Source organism: Leopardus geoffroyi, chromosome C1, assembly GCF_018350155.1.
Source record: "Leopardus geoffroyi isolate Oge1 chromosome C1, O.geoffroyi_Oge1_pat1.0, whole genome shotgun sequence".
NCBI lineage: Eukaryota > Metazoa > Chordata > Mammalia > Carnivora > Felidae > Leopardus > Leopardus geoffroyi.
The window spans coordinates 128,539,493-128,558,668 of NC_059328.1; the positions used below are offsets into that span (position 1 = coordinate 128,539,493).

Here is a 19,176-nt window from a genome sequence, read left to right on the forward strand (position 1 = left end):
TATCCATCCATGTACTCTCTTCATCCCTGGATCCAGGCCAGCCGTCAGAGAGCTGTGTACTTGAACTTCATTGCTTGATCCTTTGTAGAAGCTTTTTTACTGATTTTGTACTTTTCCATTGTACTCTTGGAATGTGCCTGGAATGCCACGAAACACGGTTTGCCATGTTTCTTATATTTGATGAAGTGTTGTGTTCAGCACATTGCTTAGCACAGCGTCTGTATTTATGAGGACTCCTAGGGTAAATTCCATCAGTGCCTGAAAGTAGAGTAGTGGCTTCTCCTGAAACAATAATAAAAAAGAAGATATAATTTTCTCCTACATACATGAGGGCATTAATAGCTACTTCCTTTCTTTGGTCACTGGGAAGCTCATAGTCAGATTTGTTCCTCACTCTTAGCCACTATGTGGGTAAATGTGTAGGGACAATACTTCTACCTTGATATCCTTTTACTGTTCAATCTTTTTATTCCCCCCCTCCACCCATGTTTCTTAATACATTTTCCTATTACATGAACTGTGGCCCATGATCTCTAATCTCCTTACCTCCAGGTAGACTTATTATCCTTTAGGAAGCTACCTGGATATCCTGTAAGCACATCAGACTTAATATTGCTGGGAGGAAACTCTTCTTATCTTCCTTTTCAAACATGCCCCTCTTTACCATTCCTCCTTTGGTGAAGAGGTCCCATCTGTTTGATCATGTAAGTTGGCAGTCTTGCTATCTTTTTTATTTTTTCTCTCTCATATTCCATCCATTTGGTAACTGAATCTGGCCTCTGTACTGCATTTGACATTTACCCGGATCCTTTCATTTGTCAGTTCTTTCCTGGACTATTTGCTAGTTTTCTAACTGGCCTCATCCACCATGAATGTGTTGTGCACACTGGTGTCAATTGTTTAAAAGTCATTCCCTTGCCTATAATTCTTATTGTTATTATTTATAGAATGAGTCCCAAATCACTCACATGACATCCAAGGCTCTTCATAATTTGCTCCCCAACCTGTGTTCTAAATCTCCTCTCTGTCCATTCCTCCCTCCCCTTCTCATCCTTCACAGCAGCCACCGGCCCACTCACCAGCCCCTAAACACAAAATTCATGTCAGCACCTAGTTCTCACGGCCAGAAACGCACCCCCTGGCTCCCTCAAGCCCTTGTTTTCCTAAGGCTCCTCTCAGACATTACCTTGTGTGAGACTTTCCTCTTTTTTTTCTCAGCACAGATGATCTAATTGCCTCCCCCTCAATTTCTCCATTTCACTTTCTTAATACTACTGTTAGAGTATTCTTTGCCCTGTTTTGGACTTTGATGTGTGTGCATGTTTCTTCCCAAATTGTGAGCTCCTCAAGGAGTTTGGCTAAGTTGAAGGAGAGAGTAGACCAGGTATCTGCCAACCCTCCTCTCACAAAAGTCGACTGATAAGGGGACCATGGAGTCGCTAGAATTGATAGTCTCTTTAATGGGTAAGGATTGAAAGCATGGCTAATTAACCTTTGATCTTAAAATGTTGATATTATATGCACTCTCTTTATGGTAATGGGGAATTTGTAGTATCATCATGATAAAGGTTCTAGCAGTCAATGTGAGTCTTTATAATTTCTGTAAAGAAGAAACTTATCTGGTTTTCTTTCTTTTTTTTCCTTTAAAAAAATTTTGTTTTTAGGAATAGGAAAGTCAAGAGGCTGAAAATCTGAAGAATGTTTTCAAAGGGTAATCTGGTTGTCACTTGCTGGTTATGGAGGAGCATGAGGAAGCTGTTTCTATTACTTTCTCTCTTGCTGTCCCATGCAACTCATTTGGAAGGCAAAAAGGATAATCAGTTCATCTGGAAACCAGGTAGGAATGTTCTGGCTGTTCCTTTGTCCCATTTTCATTAATGAGAAGACTATTCTTCCATTCTTGTTCTTATTTGTGGAGTAGTAGAGAATATTCAGAGAGGAAAAAAAGACTCTTCTTTTTTACAATAAAGCTTACATTTAATTTTTATTTCTGCATAATTGTCACCTCTACCCATGATCCTTGTTATCCTTCTGAATTTTCATGTTGTTGTCAATTAAAGTTATGATTTCCATAGTTACATCTGCTTCTCCTTTGTCACATATATCACTGTGCCGCACATGTGTAGCAAAATTGACTACTGAATTTAGCTGATAGCCTTAGCTACAAATGCTTTGGACCAGTTCTGTATGTTTCTTCCTTTTAGCTAACAGACTAGTTAGCTATTTATTACTAAATATTTTGTAGCATAGATCCTGTATATCTAAATTTGGGAGCATGAAGAATTGTCCTAACAACTTTGCTCATTAGTGGTGACTCCGAAGTCTCCTTAATGTATTTTGAGATCCCCAGATACCTTGTACACAAGTATATGAATAAGTTGAATTGAGATTTGGAGGCTTGTGTATAAGTCATGTTCTTTTCTTCAAATTTTTTTTTTAACATTTATTTATTTTTGAGACAGAGACAGAGCATTAACGGGGGAGGGTCAGAGAGAGAGGGAGACACAGAATCTGAAACAGGCTCCAGGCTCTGAGCGGTCAGCACAGAGCCCAACGCGGGGCTCGAACTCAGGGACCACGAGATCATGACCTGAGCTGAAGTTGGAGGCTTAACCGACTGAGCCACCCAGGCGCCCCAAGTCATGTTCTTTTCTAATAATTTCTTTAATTTGAGTGTAGAAAAGATCTGTTAAATTTAATTTTAAATGCTTATGTTTTATTATCTTAAATGATGAACCCTAAACGTCTTGGCTCTTTGTATCACTGATGTGTCTCTTTGCTCTAGATTTTAATTTTCTTAAAGTTTCAAAATCAGATCATTTAAAATATTTATTACTGTTTCCAGAGTCCATTCTTGCAAATACAGATAACTTTTATGCTTAATATCTTGGAATAGGAAAATGTGATGTTATAGAAAATGTATGGTCCTTGAAGAATTTTCATTTTAGTCTCATCAGTCGTAAATTAAATAGACTGCAAATGTATTGTGTCACCATGGAAATATGTACAAAAGTGATATTTGTAGTATTTAAATGATTTTGCAAAAATTAAGGTAAATTATGCTTTAAAGTATATTAAGTAAAAAAAACCTAGTGCCACTAGAGATAGAGTCTGGAGGAAATTTAATTGCACGAAAGCCCCTATAAATTAATTTAATTGTGGGCTCTAGTACCACATTAGTGATTTGCATTTTTTATCTCAGAGTGGTTTTAGTAAGCTTTGGAACTAGGTCTAAAAGTCAGTCTTGCAATTCTGTGAAAGGGGCTATTTTGTTCTAATCACAAAACGCTAAACATATTTATCAAATCTAAATGAGCACACTTATATGACTCTACTCTGTCTAAAGTTCTCAAAAAAGTGCAATTAAGATAGAAAGTAGCAAATCTGAACCACAAATGAGATGTGTGAAGAAAAGGGGCTTATTTGGAAACAAATTTTAAAAATAAGACTGCTTTTCTAAAAGCAGGTCATTGGAATAAGTGGTACAGACCCACGCTGCAGTGGATGAATTCTTTGATAACTGTCAAACTTCAGTTTCAGAGATAGAATCTTTCCAATAAGATACATTGCACTGTTCAAATGAACATCTCTGTCATCAGTCTCATTTTCCCTGGTATTAATTACTTCTTTCCCTCCTTAATGTGCCATCAAAGAGGTAATAAATATATATTTCCCATTTGGATTTGCTTATAAATTACAAATTTATTACTTGTATATGACTGGATATTTTAAAAGTGGAAAAAAATTAAAAGCTACAAAATGAAAAGCAAAAGTCCAGACCATGTATCCCATTCTCCAATCTCTTATGTATCCTTCAGAGAATTTCTTTGTGCATGTAGGTACCTCTCCATGCATATTTGTGTATATAAACCACATAAGATACACACATATACACATAAAATATCACTAATATTATTTATTAGGGTTCTGCCAAAAAAGGAACAGTACATGCACAGAAGGTCATTGGGAGGAGTTTAATAAAAGGACTGTTTACAAAAGTGGGAAAGTGTGAACACTGTTTAAGAACAGCGACAAGGAATTGTGGAGTGCCCTTGAGCTAGTGTCAGTCTTTATGACTTCTAGATCTGCAGAGGCAAAAAAGGAAGTGGTTTCTGGAATCTGGAGAGAAAACTTCATGGAGAGGATACCCGAAAGATGCTGTGACCTTCAGAGGGATATAACCAGCCTGCAGAGAGGAGTAGGAAAGGGGCCAGGGGAATGACGGGCCCTTGCCCTCACATCTCCTGCCAGGGCTCTCATTGCCTGAATCCAACCAGAAGTCATGAGGCAAGGGACTCCACTGATTTATCATACAGACTGGCCTCCTGGGCAGGGAGCAGAGTGGAGAAAGGTGGACAATGTGGTTCTGAAAATATTTAATTCATACGTACATATATGTACATACGCACACACATTTTGCTTCCTACAATCGGAGTCATACCATGTACCCTTTTTTTGCAGCTTGATTTTATCACATGATGTCTTGATGAACATTACATAATAGTGCACATGGGTCAGTTTCATCTTTTAATGGTTACATAGTATTTTTTGTGTTTTTATTTAATAGTATGTTTATTAATGCTTGCCTGGCATTTCAGCAGTTTTTAGTGTTTTGCTACTATAAATTATAGTTATACGAATGCAACATTATTTTAAAGGTAAACAATACATCATCTTGAGGAGTCGTTGTACATTAGAGCAATTCTGGGTCATTACCTTCAAAGGCAACTTCAACATCTTAGAATCTGTTAATCTACTTATATGTGAGTGTATTATATTTCAATTTGGTTTTAAAAGACATGTATTGCAGGTGACATCAATTGTGTTTTGGGAGTATGTTATCAAATCTGACAACCAGGTCCAGTGTATTCTGAAATTTGAACAGCTTTCCCCAGGAGACCCAGACATATATACTTAGAAACCTAGAAACTGTTCTCTGAGTTTAGATTGTAGGATCCACAACTTAAGATTTTTGTTGGTGTCTGTTGTTTTCCCTTGAGTCCATGAATTAGCTGATAGTCAACCTTATCCGAATTGGAGGCATTTCTAAGTGATTCCTGGCTTTGGATAAACAATGGATTGATGAATAATGAGTGGTATATTATGTTGCTAAGGATTTCTGTACTGAGAAAGTCTGGTGAGCTGTAGGCTGTGGGGGTCATTGATCTGGCAGGGCTGTTGAGTGTCTGTCATCACTGTGATGAGATCCTCTGATCTATATTTAGTGTCAAGCAATCTGCCATTCATGCCAAGGAAGGATTGTGTCTGCGAGAGTACCAGATAAGGAGTGATGTTGCTTGTTGTTTTAAGTAAATATATAACTATTCATGTCTGCATGGTTTGTAAGGATGGACAGATCATGGTTTCTGAAGCCATAATAGTGAGTGGTTTCAAAGAATTTCTCAGTATTGGTTCTAAGAGGTTCATTCATTCCACTAACACTTGTCAAGTCCTTATTGTGTGACAGGTACTGTTACAAGCACATGAGATAAATTGAGAATAAAACAGGCAAAGAAATGGGGTAATGAACGTGATCAAGAAGTTAAATAAAAAGTACATTAGATGGTGGTAAGTGTTTAGAAGGAAAGAGAAGGCAAGGAAGAGAGATATACAATGATAGGTGAGAGGCAGATATTGTTAACATGTAGGCTGTAGGATGCCTCACCAAGGAGGCGAATTTTTTAAAAAAAGTTTAACATTTATTTATTATTGAGAGACAGAAAGAGGCATAGCATGAGCAGGGGAGGGTCAGAGAGAGAGAGAGAGAGGGAGAAACAGAATCTGGAGCACGCTCCAGGCCCTGAGCTGTCAGCACAGAGCCTAACGTGGGGCTCGAACTTGTGAACCACGAGATCATGACCTGAGTCAATGTCGGACACAACCAAGTGAGCCATCCAGGTGCCTCATGAAGCAAATTTGAATAAAGACCTAAAGGAAGAAGGCAGCTAGCCATGGGGATATTGGGTGAAGAATTTTCCAGATGAAGGAAACAGCAAAGGCAAAAGGCCCTGAGGCAGGACCATATGTGGCATGTTTGGAGACCTGAGAAGAGGCAAGCATGCTGGAACAGAGCGAGCATGGGGTTAGAGATAGAACGGGACCCAAATAAGGTGTGTCCTCATAGTCATATACAATTTGGCTTTTACTATGGGTGAGAAAGAAAGACACTGGGGAGTTTTGAGAGAGTGGTGACATGATCTGACTTCGTTTTAATAAGATTTTAATATGTCATTGTGAGTGGTCAGTTGAGAATGGTGGAAGCAGGGAGGTCAGTTAGGAGACTTCTTCAAAAGTAGTGAAGAATAATGCTACTAGCTTGATCTAGAGTCATGGCAGTGAAGGTGGTAAGAAGAGATTGAATTTTGGTTATATTTAAGGCCATCCTTTTCAACTGAGGTGATTTTGCCCAGCAGGGTTTTTTCTGTTTGTCACAACTGGGGTGAGCTACTGATATCTGTGGGTAGAAGACACAGGATGGCCCCTACCACAATTACCAGGCCCCCAAGAGTCAATAGTGCCCAGGTTGAGAAACATTGTTTTAAGGTAAAGCATCATGACTTACTTATGTGAGGGGGCGGGGAAGGAAGAGATTCAATGGTGGCACTGAGACTTTGCCCTTAACAGCTAGACGAGACAGGCTGGCATGGAGGGACCATTAGCGACTTGGCATTGGGCATGTTACATTTTTTAACCTGTTAGAAATTCATGGAAGATGCTGACCAGGAAGTGGGATGTATGGGTCTGAATTCAGGAGAAAGGTCTGTGCCAAAGACATAAATTTGGAAGTCACTAGCAAAGAGGTAGAATTTAAATGTATAGCCTTAGAAATGAAGAGGTGGCTTTGAAATTTGTGATCCCATTTATGTGGAGGATACACCTGTGCTTCCTTTGGGCCAAATCACATTAAAAATTGTAGTGGTAACGTACACATAATATGAACTTTTACCGTTGTAACCATTTTTAAGTTTACAATTCAATGGCATTTAGTATATTCACAGTTGGTGAAGATATCACCACAATCTAGTTCCAGATCGCTCCAAATGATGTTTTACAAGTGAGTTTATAAAAAGACTGGAAAAACAAGTTTTGCTATGAATCATAATGCATGAAAGGAGAAAAAAAAAAGCCACCTTTGTCTCTTTGTGAGAAGCTCTTTTACTAGCCTTAAGTCATCCTAAGAGATCTTTTGAGTCTAGTAGAAAGAGCTAGAGCTTTAGACACAGGCAGACCCACATTCAAATCCTAAGTATATAAAGAGGAGAAAGTTCTTTAACTTCTCTCAACTCTACTTATCCATCCAAAAATGAGGATAATAAAATACTTCATGGGGCTATTCTGAACATTAGGTAAAACTATATATTGAAATACCTGTGTATCATGTACCTACTCAATAAATGTTAGCTCTTATTTTTATCATTATTATATAATCATTTAATGTTTACAATATCCAACTTTTGCATACTTTTGTTCCTTAAATACACACAAAAGGGGAAGTTTGTTTCACAGCTAAATATATCTTAGTGATAAATCGTCAAAAGTAATTTTACTAACTTCTTAGGTCTAAAAGTTTCTATACGACAGACCCTTAGTTTTAATTTTAGTAGCTCCTATCCAGTAAACGAAAAGGGTGAGGATAATGAATCACATTCTAAGAACTAAGTAGATAAATTGGAATTAGTCTTTCTGGGAAAACAAAAAAGGACTATGAAAATGATATTGTATAAGGAGAAAAGATCTTACATAGGATAATATATAATTATACCTTAAGAAATAATGTTTTCAGTGTTGAAAGCATTTTAAGAAAAAAGTTACATATGTATGTTTTTTTAAAGTTTAGGAATCCTAGGGAAAATAAGATGTTCTTAGGAGAAAGCTAATTTTTTGACTATGTCCATGAAATTTTTCTTTTGGGAGTTTGATTAAATTGAAATCGTTTTAATTACTTCTATGGATATCAATTTGTCTTACAGATATGTGCATAATATACTCTCAGTGGTGTGATTTCTGTGCTATCAAAAGGCATAGACATATACGGAATGGGACTCATTGCTAGAAATTCTAATTACTTTTCTTTGGAGACCACAGGTACTAATTTTGCAATGTCCCCAGTGAGTCAGAAAAAGTCTCTGTTATTTAAATAATATAAAATAAATTATTCTGCTTTTTTCCCCCCTAAATAGCACTATAATGTATGCTCCCTGAGGACAGGGAATTTGCCAATTTTATTCATGGATATATTCCAGGTACCTAGAACATAAATAACTGTTGCATGACATATTCTCAGCACATTAAGTACTTGCAGAATGAGTGGAACTGTCTTTGGGGTTTGTGTGTGTTATATGTGTATTTGAGAGGGTTGAAAAGTGATGAGGCTGTTATTATCAAACTTGAAATAAATATTGAGGAGAGAATGTAAAATTAATAAAAACCAGAGTCAAACTTATGAATCAGTTAACTATGAAAATAAATGATCTGTATTTCCTTGTTGCTTGGCTCCAGGACCCTTTCTGATCATCTCTGGTAAAGATTTTGAAGATTTTTTTTATGAAAGGGTACAGGTATATAGTTAGAAATGTAACTGTTGCTCTAATTCTTATGATGATGTATTACAGTTGCATGCCACCTCCCAATTCATTTTCACTGAGGTAGCCACTTACAACTCTTTTTTCTGTTTACTCTGATGTTCATCTCTATATTTCTAAGTAATATGCTCATTATTGACAATTCTTGGTTTATACGTATTAGGTATTTCCTACTGACTTTCTGTTATGTTAGTTGAGGATGTTATCTGTCATCTAATTACCACTTTCCTTCCTTATGACCCCACTCCAAAATGGGGAGATCAAAATATTTAAATCCGTGAACATATTTTTTCTTTGGGATATTTTCGCATATCTTTCTACAGTTGTTTTCTTTGGAATGTTCCTTCATTTTCTCATCTGGAACCCCGTGGTCCCTGTTGTGTTTCTCTTCTTTGCCTTTACTGCTTTATTTTCTAGAACTGCCAAACTTACCTTGTAAAACTCCTGAAATAGTGTACATCTGAAGTAACTTTTTATGTCTGAAAGGGCTTCTGTAGTTGGCATGTACGTGGCTGATAACTTGGGTGTGGAGTTCAAGGTTAAAAAGCACTTTTCCTTCAGAAGGCTGTGCCTCACTGTATTCTGGCTTCTAGTGTTCTTACTAAGAAGTTTAATGTCATTCTGTTCTCATCTCTTTGTACATTACCTGTTTGTTTTCCTCTTTCTGGAATCTTCTTTTTATGCAGGAAGTTCTGAAATTTCATGGATCTTGTGCTTTTGGGTATTTTCTTCTTATTGTGCTGAATATTAGGAAGATATTCTAATTAACATGCTCATGTTTATTTTGTATGTGTTTTCCTCCCCCCTTAAGCTCCTTAGATATTTCAGCTCTCTAGCTGATCTTCAATATTCAGATATTTCCCCCACTTTTTCTTTTGCTTTCTTTTTGTTTGTATTTTTATTTTAATTTCTTTTTTTTTCTTTTTGAATTGGTGTATTTGTTTCCTTTGGTAAATACCCAGTAGTGGAATTACTGGGTCATATTATAATTCTATTTTTAATTTTTATTTTTTTTATTTTTTAATATAATTTATTGTCAAATTGATTTTGATACAACACCCAGTGCTCATCCCAACAAGTGCCCTCCTCAATATCCATCACCTAAAATATTTATTCTACTTAATCTTTCAGCCTTTCCTTTGAATACTTTTTTATTTCAGTATCACATTTAAAAAATTTTAATACCTCTTACTTCTTCTCTGATTATATTTTTAGTGCATCTTGTTTCATAAACATAGTGTCTTTTAATTTAGAAGATGTTAATAATGATTTAATTTTTTCCCTTTCATTTTCTGTTCTATTTAGGTTTCCTCTAAGTTTCTCTTTTATTCATGTGTTTGTCTGATCATGGCCTCTGATGTGGGGAGCTTTCTTTTAATGTCTATTGATTATTGTCTATCTCCTTAGTGTTTCCCAAGAGTAAAGCACTAAAGGGGCGCCTGGGTGGCGCAGTCGGTTGAGCGTCCGACTTCAGCCAGGTCACGATCTCGCAGTCCGTGAGTTCGAGCCCCGCGTCAGGCTCTGGGCTGATGGCTCAGAGCCTGGAGCCTGTTTCCGATTCTGTGTCTCCCTCTCTCTCTGCCCCTCCCCCGTTCATGCTCTGTCTCTCTGTCCCAAAAAATAAATAAACGTTGAAAAAAAAAATTAAAAAAAAAAAAAAGAGTAAAGCACTAAAAACTGATGGGACATTCTGTGTACTTGATTCAGCTTGGGCTTCCTTGTCAGGCTTTTGTGAGTGATGAGTTGACTTTTTTATTGAAGAATGGGTTCCTCAGAAGGCTATATCCCTCAATCCTAAAGGGTTTTACTCTGGGGCTTAATATGGGTATTATTTAAGGAGAAGGCTAAGCTGCCATAACAAAGATACTCCCAGATACAGTGAGTTAAGAATGACAGAACTTCCTGTCTCTGTTACACAAAGGTCTCATAAAGTTAGTGGTCCAGATTGATCTGCAACATGTGGTCCTTCAGCCATGTGGGTTTTTTTTTCAGTCTTGTGGAAGGATATTATCCCTTTCTGCCCATCCAGGCCAGATCACAGGCATTTCTATGTTCTAGTTGATCAAAAGGGCACAAAGCTTAAGTCTCAAACAAGGGATTTCAACAAGTGGCATAGAAGTCCCATATATGTTTCATTTCTTTTGTTCTATGAGGCAGCCTACTCCAACATTTCATTTAAATTCCTCTCTTTTGAATAGAAAATAGTGGTTTCAAACATTAACAGTCATCAAGTCGGCTCCCGGGGCTGATGGTCCAGCAAGGTGTTCTCAGTTGTGGTCTCTTAGGCTATTGCAGTCAGATGGTGGTAGGGGCTGAGTCATGTGGAAGGCCTTCTCACTCACATAGCTGACACCAGGCTGGGAAGTCTCAAACAGCTGGGGTTGTTATAGCTGGGCCTCTAAGTATTTCTTTCTCTTTCTCTATGTGGTCTGGGTGCTTGGTCTCTCCATATTGAGGCTTCTGAATAGCCAGACTTCTTACATGAAGCTGAGGACCCCTAGAGCAAACTTTGAAAGAGAAATAGGCAGGAGTTGTGTAGCTTTTTCTAAGCTAGCCCAGGAGTCATGCAGTCACTTCTGCTGTACTCTGTTGGTTGCAAGAGAGTCTCTAAGGAGGGAGCTTAGGTTCCATCTTTTGATGAGAAGATTGTCCAATCATTTGCAGATATGTTTTAAATTTGCTAAGATACATCACCACCTCTGTTCATATTCTCTTGGTGAGAATGTAGTTTCATGGTCATGTGTAACCACAAGGGAAGATGGAAAATGTAGCCTGTGGTTTGGCAGCCATGTAAGCAGAGAAAATAGATTTTGTCATGATTAGCAGTCTTCATCACAGGGGCTATTTAATGTCTGGATTATTCAGGGTTCTCCAGAGAAACAGAGTGTGTGTGTGTGTGTGTGTGTGTGTGTGTGTGTGTGTGTATGGTGTGTGTGTGTGTGCATGTGTGTGTGTGCATGTGTGCGCATGAAGAGAGAGAGAAGAGAGAGAGAGAGGAAGAGAGATTGTGTATTATCTGTCTGTCTCTCTGTTACAAGGAATTGGCTCAGGTGATTATGGAGACTAAGAAGTCTCATGACCTGCCACCTGAGTCCCCAGAAAACCAGTGCTATAGTTTCAGTTCAAGCCCAAAGCCTGAGAGCAGGGGGGCAAGTGGTCTAAGAACCAGTTCAAAGGCAGGAGAAGAGTAATGTCTCAGCTCAAGATGTCTGGCAAAGAGTGACTTTTTCCTTCCTCTGTCTTTTTATTCTGTTTAGGCACTCAGTGGATTGGACAGTCCCTGCCAAAATTGGGGAGGAAAGTCTGCTTTACTCAGTTTACTGGTTCAAATGCTAACCTCCTCAGGAAGCACCTACACAGATACACCAGTAAATGGTGTTTAAATATCTGGGCGTCCTGTGGTCCAACCAAGTTGACACATAAAAATAACCATCACACCTTCATCTCCTGAACTGAACCCCTTCTTGACTGCCTATACTAGACTACTAAAATGACCAGGGCAGAAATCTTGGCAGAAGTGGCTCAACACTGAGTCCTCAACATTTTGCTTAAATTCCTCTCTTTTGAGTAGCATACCTCATCATTGTCTTCCATGTTGTATGCCTCTGTTTTCCTGCAGAGATTGAGGAAATAGAGAGAGGCATATGGGGGGAGGATAATTAATTCTATTTATCAACTTTTAATTATTCACCATTTCAAGCCACAAGCCTTACTCCTTTCTGGTGCCCATAGGTCCCAAGTCTTCCCAGTGTTCTGCAAGTATAAATTGGCTTTTTTTGATGTTATGCCCATAACTCTTACGTAAGCGCCTAATCTTCAGCTTCCATTACATTGTCAAGGTGCCTACTGCTCCTCTATCTGCTCTCCAAGCTCCAAATTTATTGCTAGTTGTTCTCCACCTCTTACTCCATGTTTTTGACCCTTATCGAGTTATACCTTTTAATGCCTTTACTGTCATTTCAGTGGGGTATCAGGAAAAGTGAAAATATATATGTGTGTCATGTTCCCTGGGTTAATGGGAAGTCTTCTCACTTACTTTTCTACCAATTTTACTATAGGCTAATTATTTTGGAATGGAAAGGATGTTGAAATGTTAATTTTTCTGTGGTGATTGACTCAGTTATTCTCTTTGAGCATGTGTTACCAAATCTGGCTCTTTATAAAGTTAACTGGCCACCCAAACTGTGCCTAGGTTAAATTTAAAAAAAAATTAAGTTAAATGGTCATTGGCTTTGTATGATTTGAGTTGGACTGAGCTATTGGACTGGCGATGAATCTGGGCACAGTTTCTCTCTGGAGGTCAGATTATCAATGGAAAGCTCCTTTATGGCCACCTGGAAATATCTCCCTTCAACTTTTTCTTCCATGGAAGAATTTTGATATTGAACATACATTTGAATTATTCTTAGCTATGCAAATAAATACAAAAATAAAAATGAAAATAACTGAGGCCTGTCAAAGTGGGATTGAAACGTGAGTTAAAGGCTAAAAGACAGTATTGTGAATTCATGAAGCCACTTTAAAAGCTTATTTTCTAAAATACTTTTACTATTTTGGGGGGTGAGAGGGAGGGAGAGCACAAGTTGGGGAGGGGCAGAGAGAGAGGGAGACAAAGAATCTGAAGCAAGCTCCAGGTTCCAAGCCGTCAGCACAGAGCCCAACATGGGATTTGAACTCATGAACCATGAGATCATGACCTGAGCTGAAGTTGCATGCTTAACTGACTGAGCCACCCAGGTGCCCCTAGAAGTTTATTTTATAAAGAGCTTCATGCTTATCTCCTGAGGTACCATAAAGCACAGTAAATCTTTTTTTTTTTTTAATAAAATAAATAATGTTTATTTATTTATTTATTTTTTCAATATATGAAGTTTATTGTCAAATTGGTTTCCATACAACACCCAGTGCTCATCCCAAAAGGTGCCCTCCTCAATACCCATCACCCACTCTCCCCTCCCTCCCACCCCCCAACAACCCTCAGTTTGTTCTCAGTTTTTAAGAGTCTCTTATGCTTTGACTCTCTTCCACTCTAACCTCTTTTTTTTTTTTTCCTTCCCCTCCCCCATGGGTTTCTGTTAAGTTTCTCAGGATCCACATAAGAGTGAAACCATATGGTATCTGTCTTTCTCTGTATGGCTTATTTCACTTAGCATCACACTCTCCAGTTCCATCCATGTTGCTACAAAGGGCCATATTTCATTCTTTCTCATTGCCACGTAGTACTCCATTGTGTATATAAACCACAATTTTTTTTATCCATTCATCAGTTGATGGACATTTAGGCTCTTTCCATAATTTGGCTATTGTTGAGAGAAGCACAGTAAATCTTGATTGGAAATAAATAAGAAAAAAAACGCCCGTCTTTTTGTAAGTTGATTATAGATTTACTCCATTCATATAAGTATTTGGTATATCAGTGAAGTTCTCTGAACTTTATAGCCACAGATGATATCTGTGGTGCAGACTCAGAGACCCAGAGAAATAACTCAAAAGGTATACATTTATTTTTATTGCCAAGTAGTATTCCATTGTATATATAGACCACATTTTCTTAATCCATTTATCAGTTGATGGACATCTGGGCTCTCCCCATAATTTGGCTATTGTTGATAGTGCTGCTATAAACATTGGGGTGTATGTGCCCCTTCAAATTACCATTTTTGTATCCTTTGGATAAATTCCTAGTAGTGAAATTGCTGGGTCCTGGCAGCTACACTTGCAATGAGCATAGCATAATGTAGAAACTTGTCAAATCACTATGTTGTTGTATACCTGAAACTAATGTAATATGTATATAAACTACCCTGAAATAAAAAAAGTTTTAAAAAGGTATACACTTAACGCCATTCATATTCACTACTCTCATTAATGCTATGTACTTTTAAAGCTTATTTTCATAGCAAAAGTATGAATATGAATTAACCATCTCATTCTTTTATTTCTTTTCTTCTTTGGAGTTACTATAGTAACCAAACAGTAGTTCATGTAGGGAGTCTGTGATATTATTTTCCCCTTACATTGATCATTTTCTCCCCCAAAGAGGAAAATAATAAGCTAATGTGGAAATAAGTAGTTTTATCACCCAATGGTGGATTTCATTCATGAATACACTTTACTGCAAAAGTAACATAAGAAATGATAAGAATAGCATATGGATATATTTGTGTGTGTGTGTGTGTGTGTGTGTGTGTGTGTGTGTGTGTGTATTTTTCCGCAGGGTTAATAATTTTTTAATTGAATGCAGCTGTTCAAAGATTTTTGTTGCTAAGTATAGGCACTGTGTTGAAAAGGAGTGCCTGCATTTTAAATCTTTTTTTATAAAACCATTTTGAAGTTTAATTACTTAGCCATATTTGTAGCAAAACTGTAAACAAGAAAGATGCCCACAGTACATACTAGGCAGGCTGATGGCATGGTCCAGAACATGGACACCATAGTTAGATTGGGTGCTAAGCCAAGCTGTGGGTGACCTCAACTTTATGCCTTTGCTTTCTCACCAGTAAATGGGGAATAAATGAGAAAATATTTGTAGAATATAGTTCATATTCTATAATACATCCTCAGAGTACATTTTCTATACTCAAAGTTGCAGAACCAGAGACCTTAGGACAGCATGTGAACCCGACCAATAAATTACTTGTTGATAAGGTATGGGCTATTGATAGCAGCCAAAGGGGTCTCCTCAGGGCCAAAGCCCCCAGGATCGGTCCATTCTTCCAAGAAGGGACAGCTCCAGTTGGCCTCATTTGCCTTCTTAACAAGTGTAATCACCACTTATTGTGAAAACTAAGTTCACTTTACAAAAAGTGTTCATTCTTGCCACCTGAATTATAAAATGTCTTAAAAACCAAATTAAATAATAAAAAAGGAATCAATTGAAAAAACAACAACAAAGTAAATATTACATGATCAAAGTCATGTTAAATATCCAATGCTACTCTTCCATTGCTATTAAATGGATGCTACTCTGAGAATTTATGCCCTTTTCCTCCCCTCTTCTGAAATGTAGAACACAATTTAATTTGAACATATAGATATGAAGGTATAATGAATATCACTTCACTCAAGAGGTAATTGGATATTCTTTTTTTCCACTTAAAGTTTATTTTCTAATTGTCATTTTATTGTATACTTTTAGTGGCATTCGTGTACCTTAGTTGTTTCAAATATGGGACCTCCAATAAATATTGTCCCCTGACATGTCCATTCATAAAACTCTATTTTATTGTTTTCAAAGCAAGAGCTATGGGATGCTATACAAAACAATTACCAGGAAGAATACAGTCTTAAAGCTTTCCTAAGGGCCAAGAATGTATGTATGGCCTGTTTGACCAAAACTGTTATGAACGCACTTTACTACAGAAGTTCAAAAGTTTGAACTTACATGGGTTTATCTGATTGACTTCTTCTGTCTTAAGCCTCAAATTGAGACAAAAACAAGAGTGCAAGAACACCTTGATATCTGGCAACAAGGTGACCAAATAATTATACTATAATCCTTCTCTTTTATTCATCTTATACTGTCCTTACAACAACCTGAGATGCAAACGAGATTGAATAGCATAGGTAGTATGGGATTACAACTAGGCCAGTGTTTTTTCATTACTTGAATTTTCATTATGCAAAGGTCTTTGGCTTTCCTCTTTTGAAATTTTTAGAATTGCTGAGATGTTGCCGTTCTCAATAGAGAGGCCCATGAACCCAAGACACGACCACCTTCTCTATTTCCTCAGATTTCATGTTAAATGCTTATCATTTTGGTGGTTGATGACCCAAATAAACATGTTTTATGCCATGTGGAGGCTTTTCTTTATAGCATTCTATGCTGTTACCATACTACTATTTATTAGCATGAAAGATTATTTTTAAAAGTATAATTTACATACCAAAAATTTAACCATTTAAAATATATATTTCAGTAATTTTTACTACATTTACCAAGTTACACAACTGTCACCACAATCTGTTTACCATAAATCTCCATTCACACCCCCAGCCCTAGGCAACTGCTGATCTACTTTTGGTCTCTATATTTGGGTTTTTTTTGGATATTTCATATAAATGGAATGATACAGAATGTAGTCTTTGGTGGATGACTTCTTCCATGTAGCATAATGTTTTTGAACTTCATTCATATTAAGCATGTATTAATATTTCAGTCTTCTGTATTGCTGAATAGTATAATATTGTATTATATTAATATAACATTTTTTATTTATTCACAAGTTGATGGACATTTGGGTTATTTCTACTTTTTTGCTACTGTGTATAGTGTTGCTATGAATGTATGTGTGTAAGTCTTGGTATGGACATATATTTGCATTTTTCTTGGGAGTGGAAGTGTTGAGTTGTATGGCAAATAGATGCTGAACTCTAAGAAATGACACATCATTTTCCAAAGTGACCATGCCTTTTACATTCCCACCAGCAATATATGAGGGCTCCTCTTTTTCCATATCTGAGCTAACATTTGTTATTGTCTATATTTTTGATTAAATCCATTATTGTGGGTATGAAATAGAACCTCATTATGGTTTTGATTTGAATTTCATTAATGATTAATGGTATTGTCTTTATATATATTTATTAGCCGTTTGTATATTTGATTTGGTGAAATGCCTAATCAAATCCTTTTTGCATTTTGATAGGGTTTATACCTAATCTATAGTCTTGTTAGTGAGTTTCAAAAGTTCTTTTTACGTTTTGGGTACAACTCCTTTATTGGACAGGTGTTTTGAAAATGCTTTCTTTCAGTCATTTTCCAAAGTGGCCATGCCTTTTACATTCCCACCAGCAATATATGAGGGCTCCTCTTTTTCTATATCTGAGCTAACATTTGTTATTGTCTATGTTTTTGATTAAATTCATTATTGTGGGTGTGAAATAGAATCTCATTATAGTTTTGATTTGAATTTCATTAATGATTAATGGTATTGTCTCTATATATATTTATTAGCCATTTGTATATTTGATTTGGTGAAATGTCTAATCAAATCCTTTTTGCATTTCAAAATTGGGTTATAGTCTTGTTAGTTTCAAAAGTTCTTTTTATGTTTTGGTGCAACTCCTTTATTGGACAGGTGTTTTGAAATGCTCTCTTTCAGTCTGTAGGTTTGCCCTTTTGGTTTTTAACGGTGTCTTTGAAGTGTAAAAGTTTTGAATTTTGAAGTCCAATTTATTAGTTTTTTTTCATTTATAGATTGCACTTTTGGCCCCATAGCTAAAAACTCTGTGTTATTCAGGTTCTCAAAGATTTTCTCCTAAATTTTCTTCTAAAATTTTTATAATCTTAGCTCTTATATTTATGCCCGTGGTACATTCTAAGTTACTCTTCTATATGGTGGGTATAAAGATCTAAATTCATTTTATTGCATGTGGCTGTCCAATTGTATCAGCACCATTTGTTGAAAGGCTATACTTTCCTCACTGAATTGCGTTGGTGTTTTTGTGATCATCAATTGGCCATAAATAAAAGGGTTTATTTCTGGACATTGAGCTCTGTGCCATTAATCCCTATACATCTGTCCTTATGCTAGTACACTGTCTTGATAACTGCAGCTTATCTTGATAACTTTATAACAAGTTCAGAAATTGGAAAGTGAAAATCCTCCACATTTGTTCTTTTAAAAATTGCTTTTGGTATTCTGAGTCTCTTACATTTCTATTTCCAATTTAAGATCAGTTTGTCAACTTCTGCATGAAAGCCTGCTGGAATTTTGATAGGGTTTATACCTAATCTATAGATCCATTTAGAAAGAGTTGCCATTTTAACAATATTGAATTTTCTAATCCATGAACATGGAGTGTTTCTCCATTTGTTTAATTTACCCTAGTAATATTTTTTAATTTTCAGGTTACAAGCTTTTCCTTTAAATTTATTCATAAGTATTTTATTCATTTTGAATAGAGTTTTCTTAATTTCATTTTAAGATTGTTTACTGGTAGTACAAGGAAATGCAGTTGATTCTTTATGTACATCTTGTATCTTGCCATGACTGGCTATTGAGCTTGTTATTAAGTTATTAAGGTATTCCCTGATTTAAAATGGATGATACCAGGGGTCTATGTAGAATTTTCTGGACTTCATGGATACTAAATGCAGCAGTAAAGTTTATTTGCAGTACTTCTTGCCTGACAGGAGCTTGTTGCCTAACAAAAGTATTAAAACTCACTTGGGACATAATAGTAGGAAACTGAGCCTTTTAATGATTACTGCTACCTCTCAGGTCCAGAAGGCCACTCCTAGCACTGTATCATGGCAAGAGCTTTTGTTCTGCCAGACACATCAATAAGAGCAAATATCCTTTAAAACAGCAATAAACCATATTAAGAAAAAAACCCCTCAGTTAAATGAAGAGACTGTTAAGACATAACAGAACTTAGGCTAGTGTATTTAGCTTATGTTGTTGAGAGTTTCTAGTTTGAAAAGGAGAAAGGTATTGTTTTTCCATTTCTTAAAACTGTTTAAAAATCAATACTGCAGTCTATGTCTCGTGCTCTATAATTCTAGCCTCTTGGAAGTTAAATGTCTGACTTTTGTTTTAATGTATTTTTACATCATGTATTATTATATGCTTCAAGTAACTACTATTTA

General features: G+C 36.6%; 1 protein-coding gene across 2 annotated transcripts in view; it reads left to right on the top strand.

The window, feature by feature from the left end:
- Positions 1-19,176, top strand: part of THSD7B (thrombospondin type 1 domain containing 7B) — a 1,583,569-nt gene that overhangs the window by 843,477 nt on the left and 720,916 nt on the right. For both annotated transcript variants that reach the window (XM_045479666.1, XM_045479668.1), the window contains one exon: positions 1,665-1,837. In XM_045479666.1, the coding sequence (XP_045335622.1) occupies positions 1,699-1,837 (139 nt within the window). In that variant the 5' untranslated portion in view covers positions 1,665-1,698. The remainder of the gene's footprint in view (positions 1-1,664; positions 1,838-19,176) is intronic.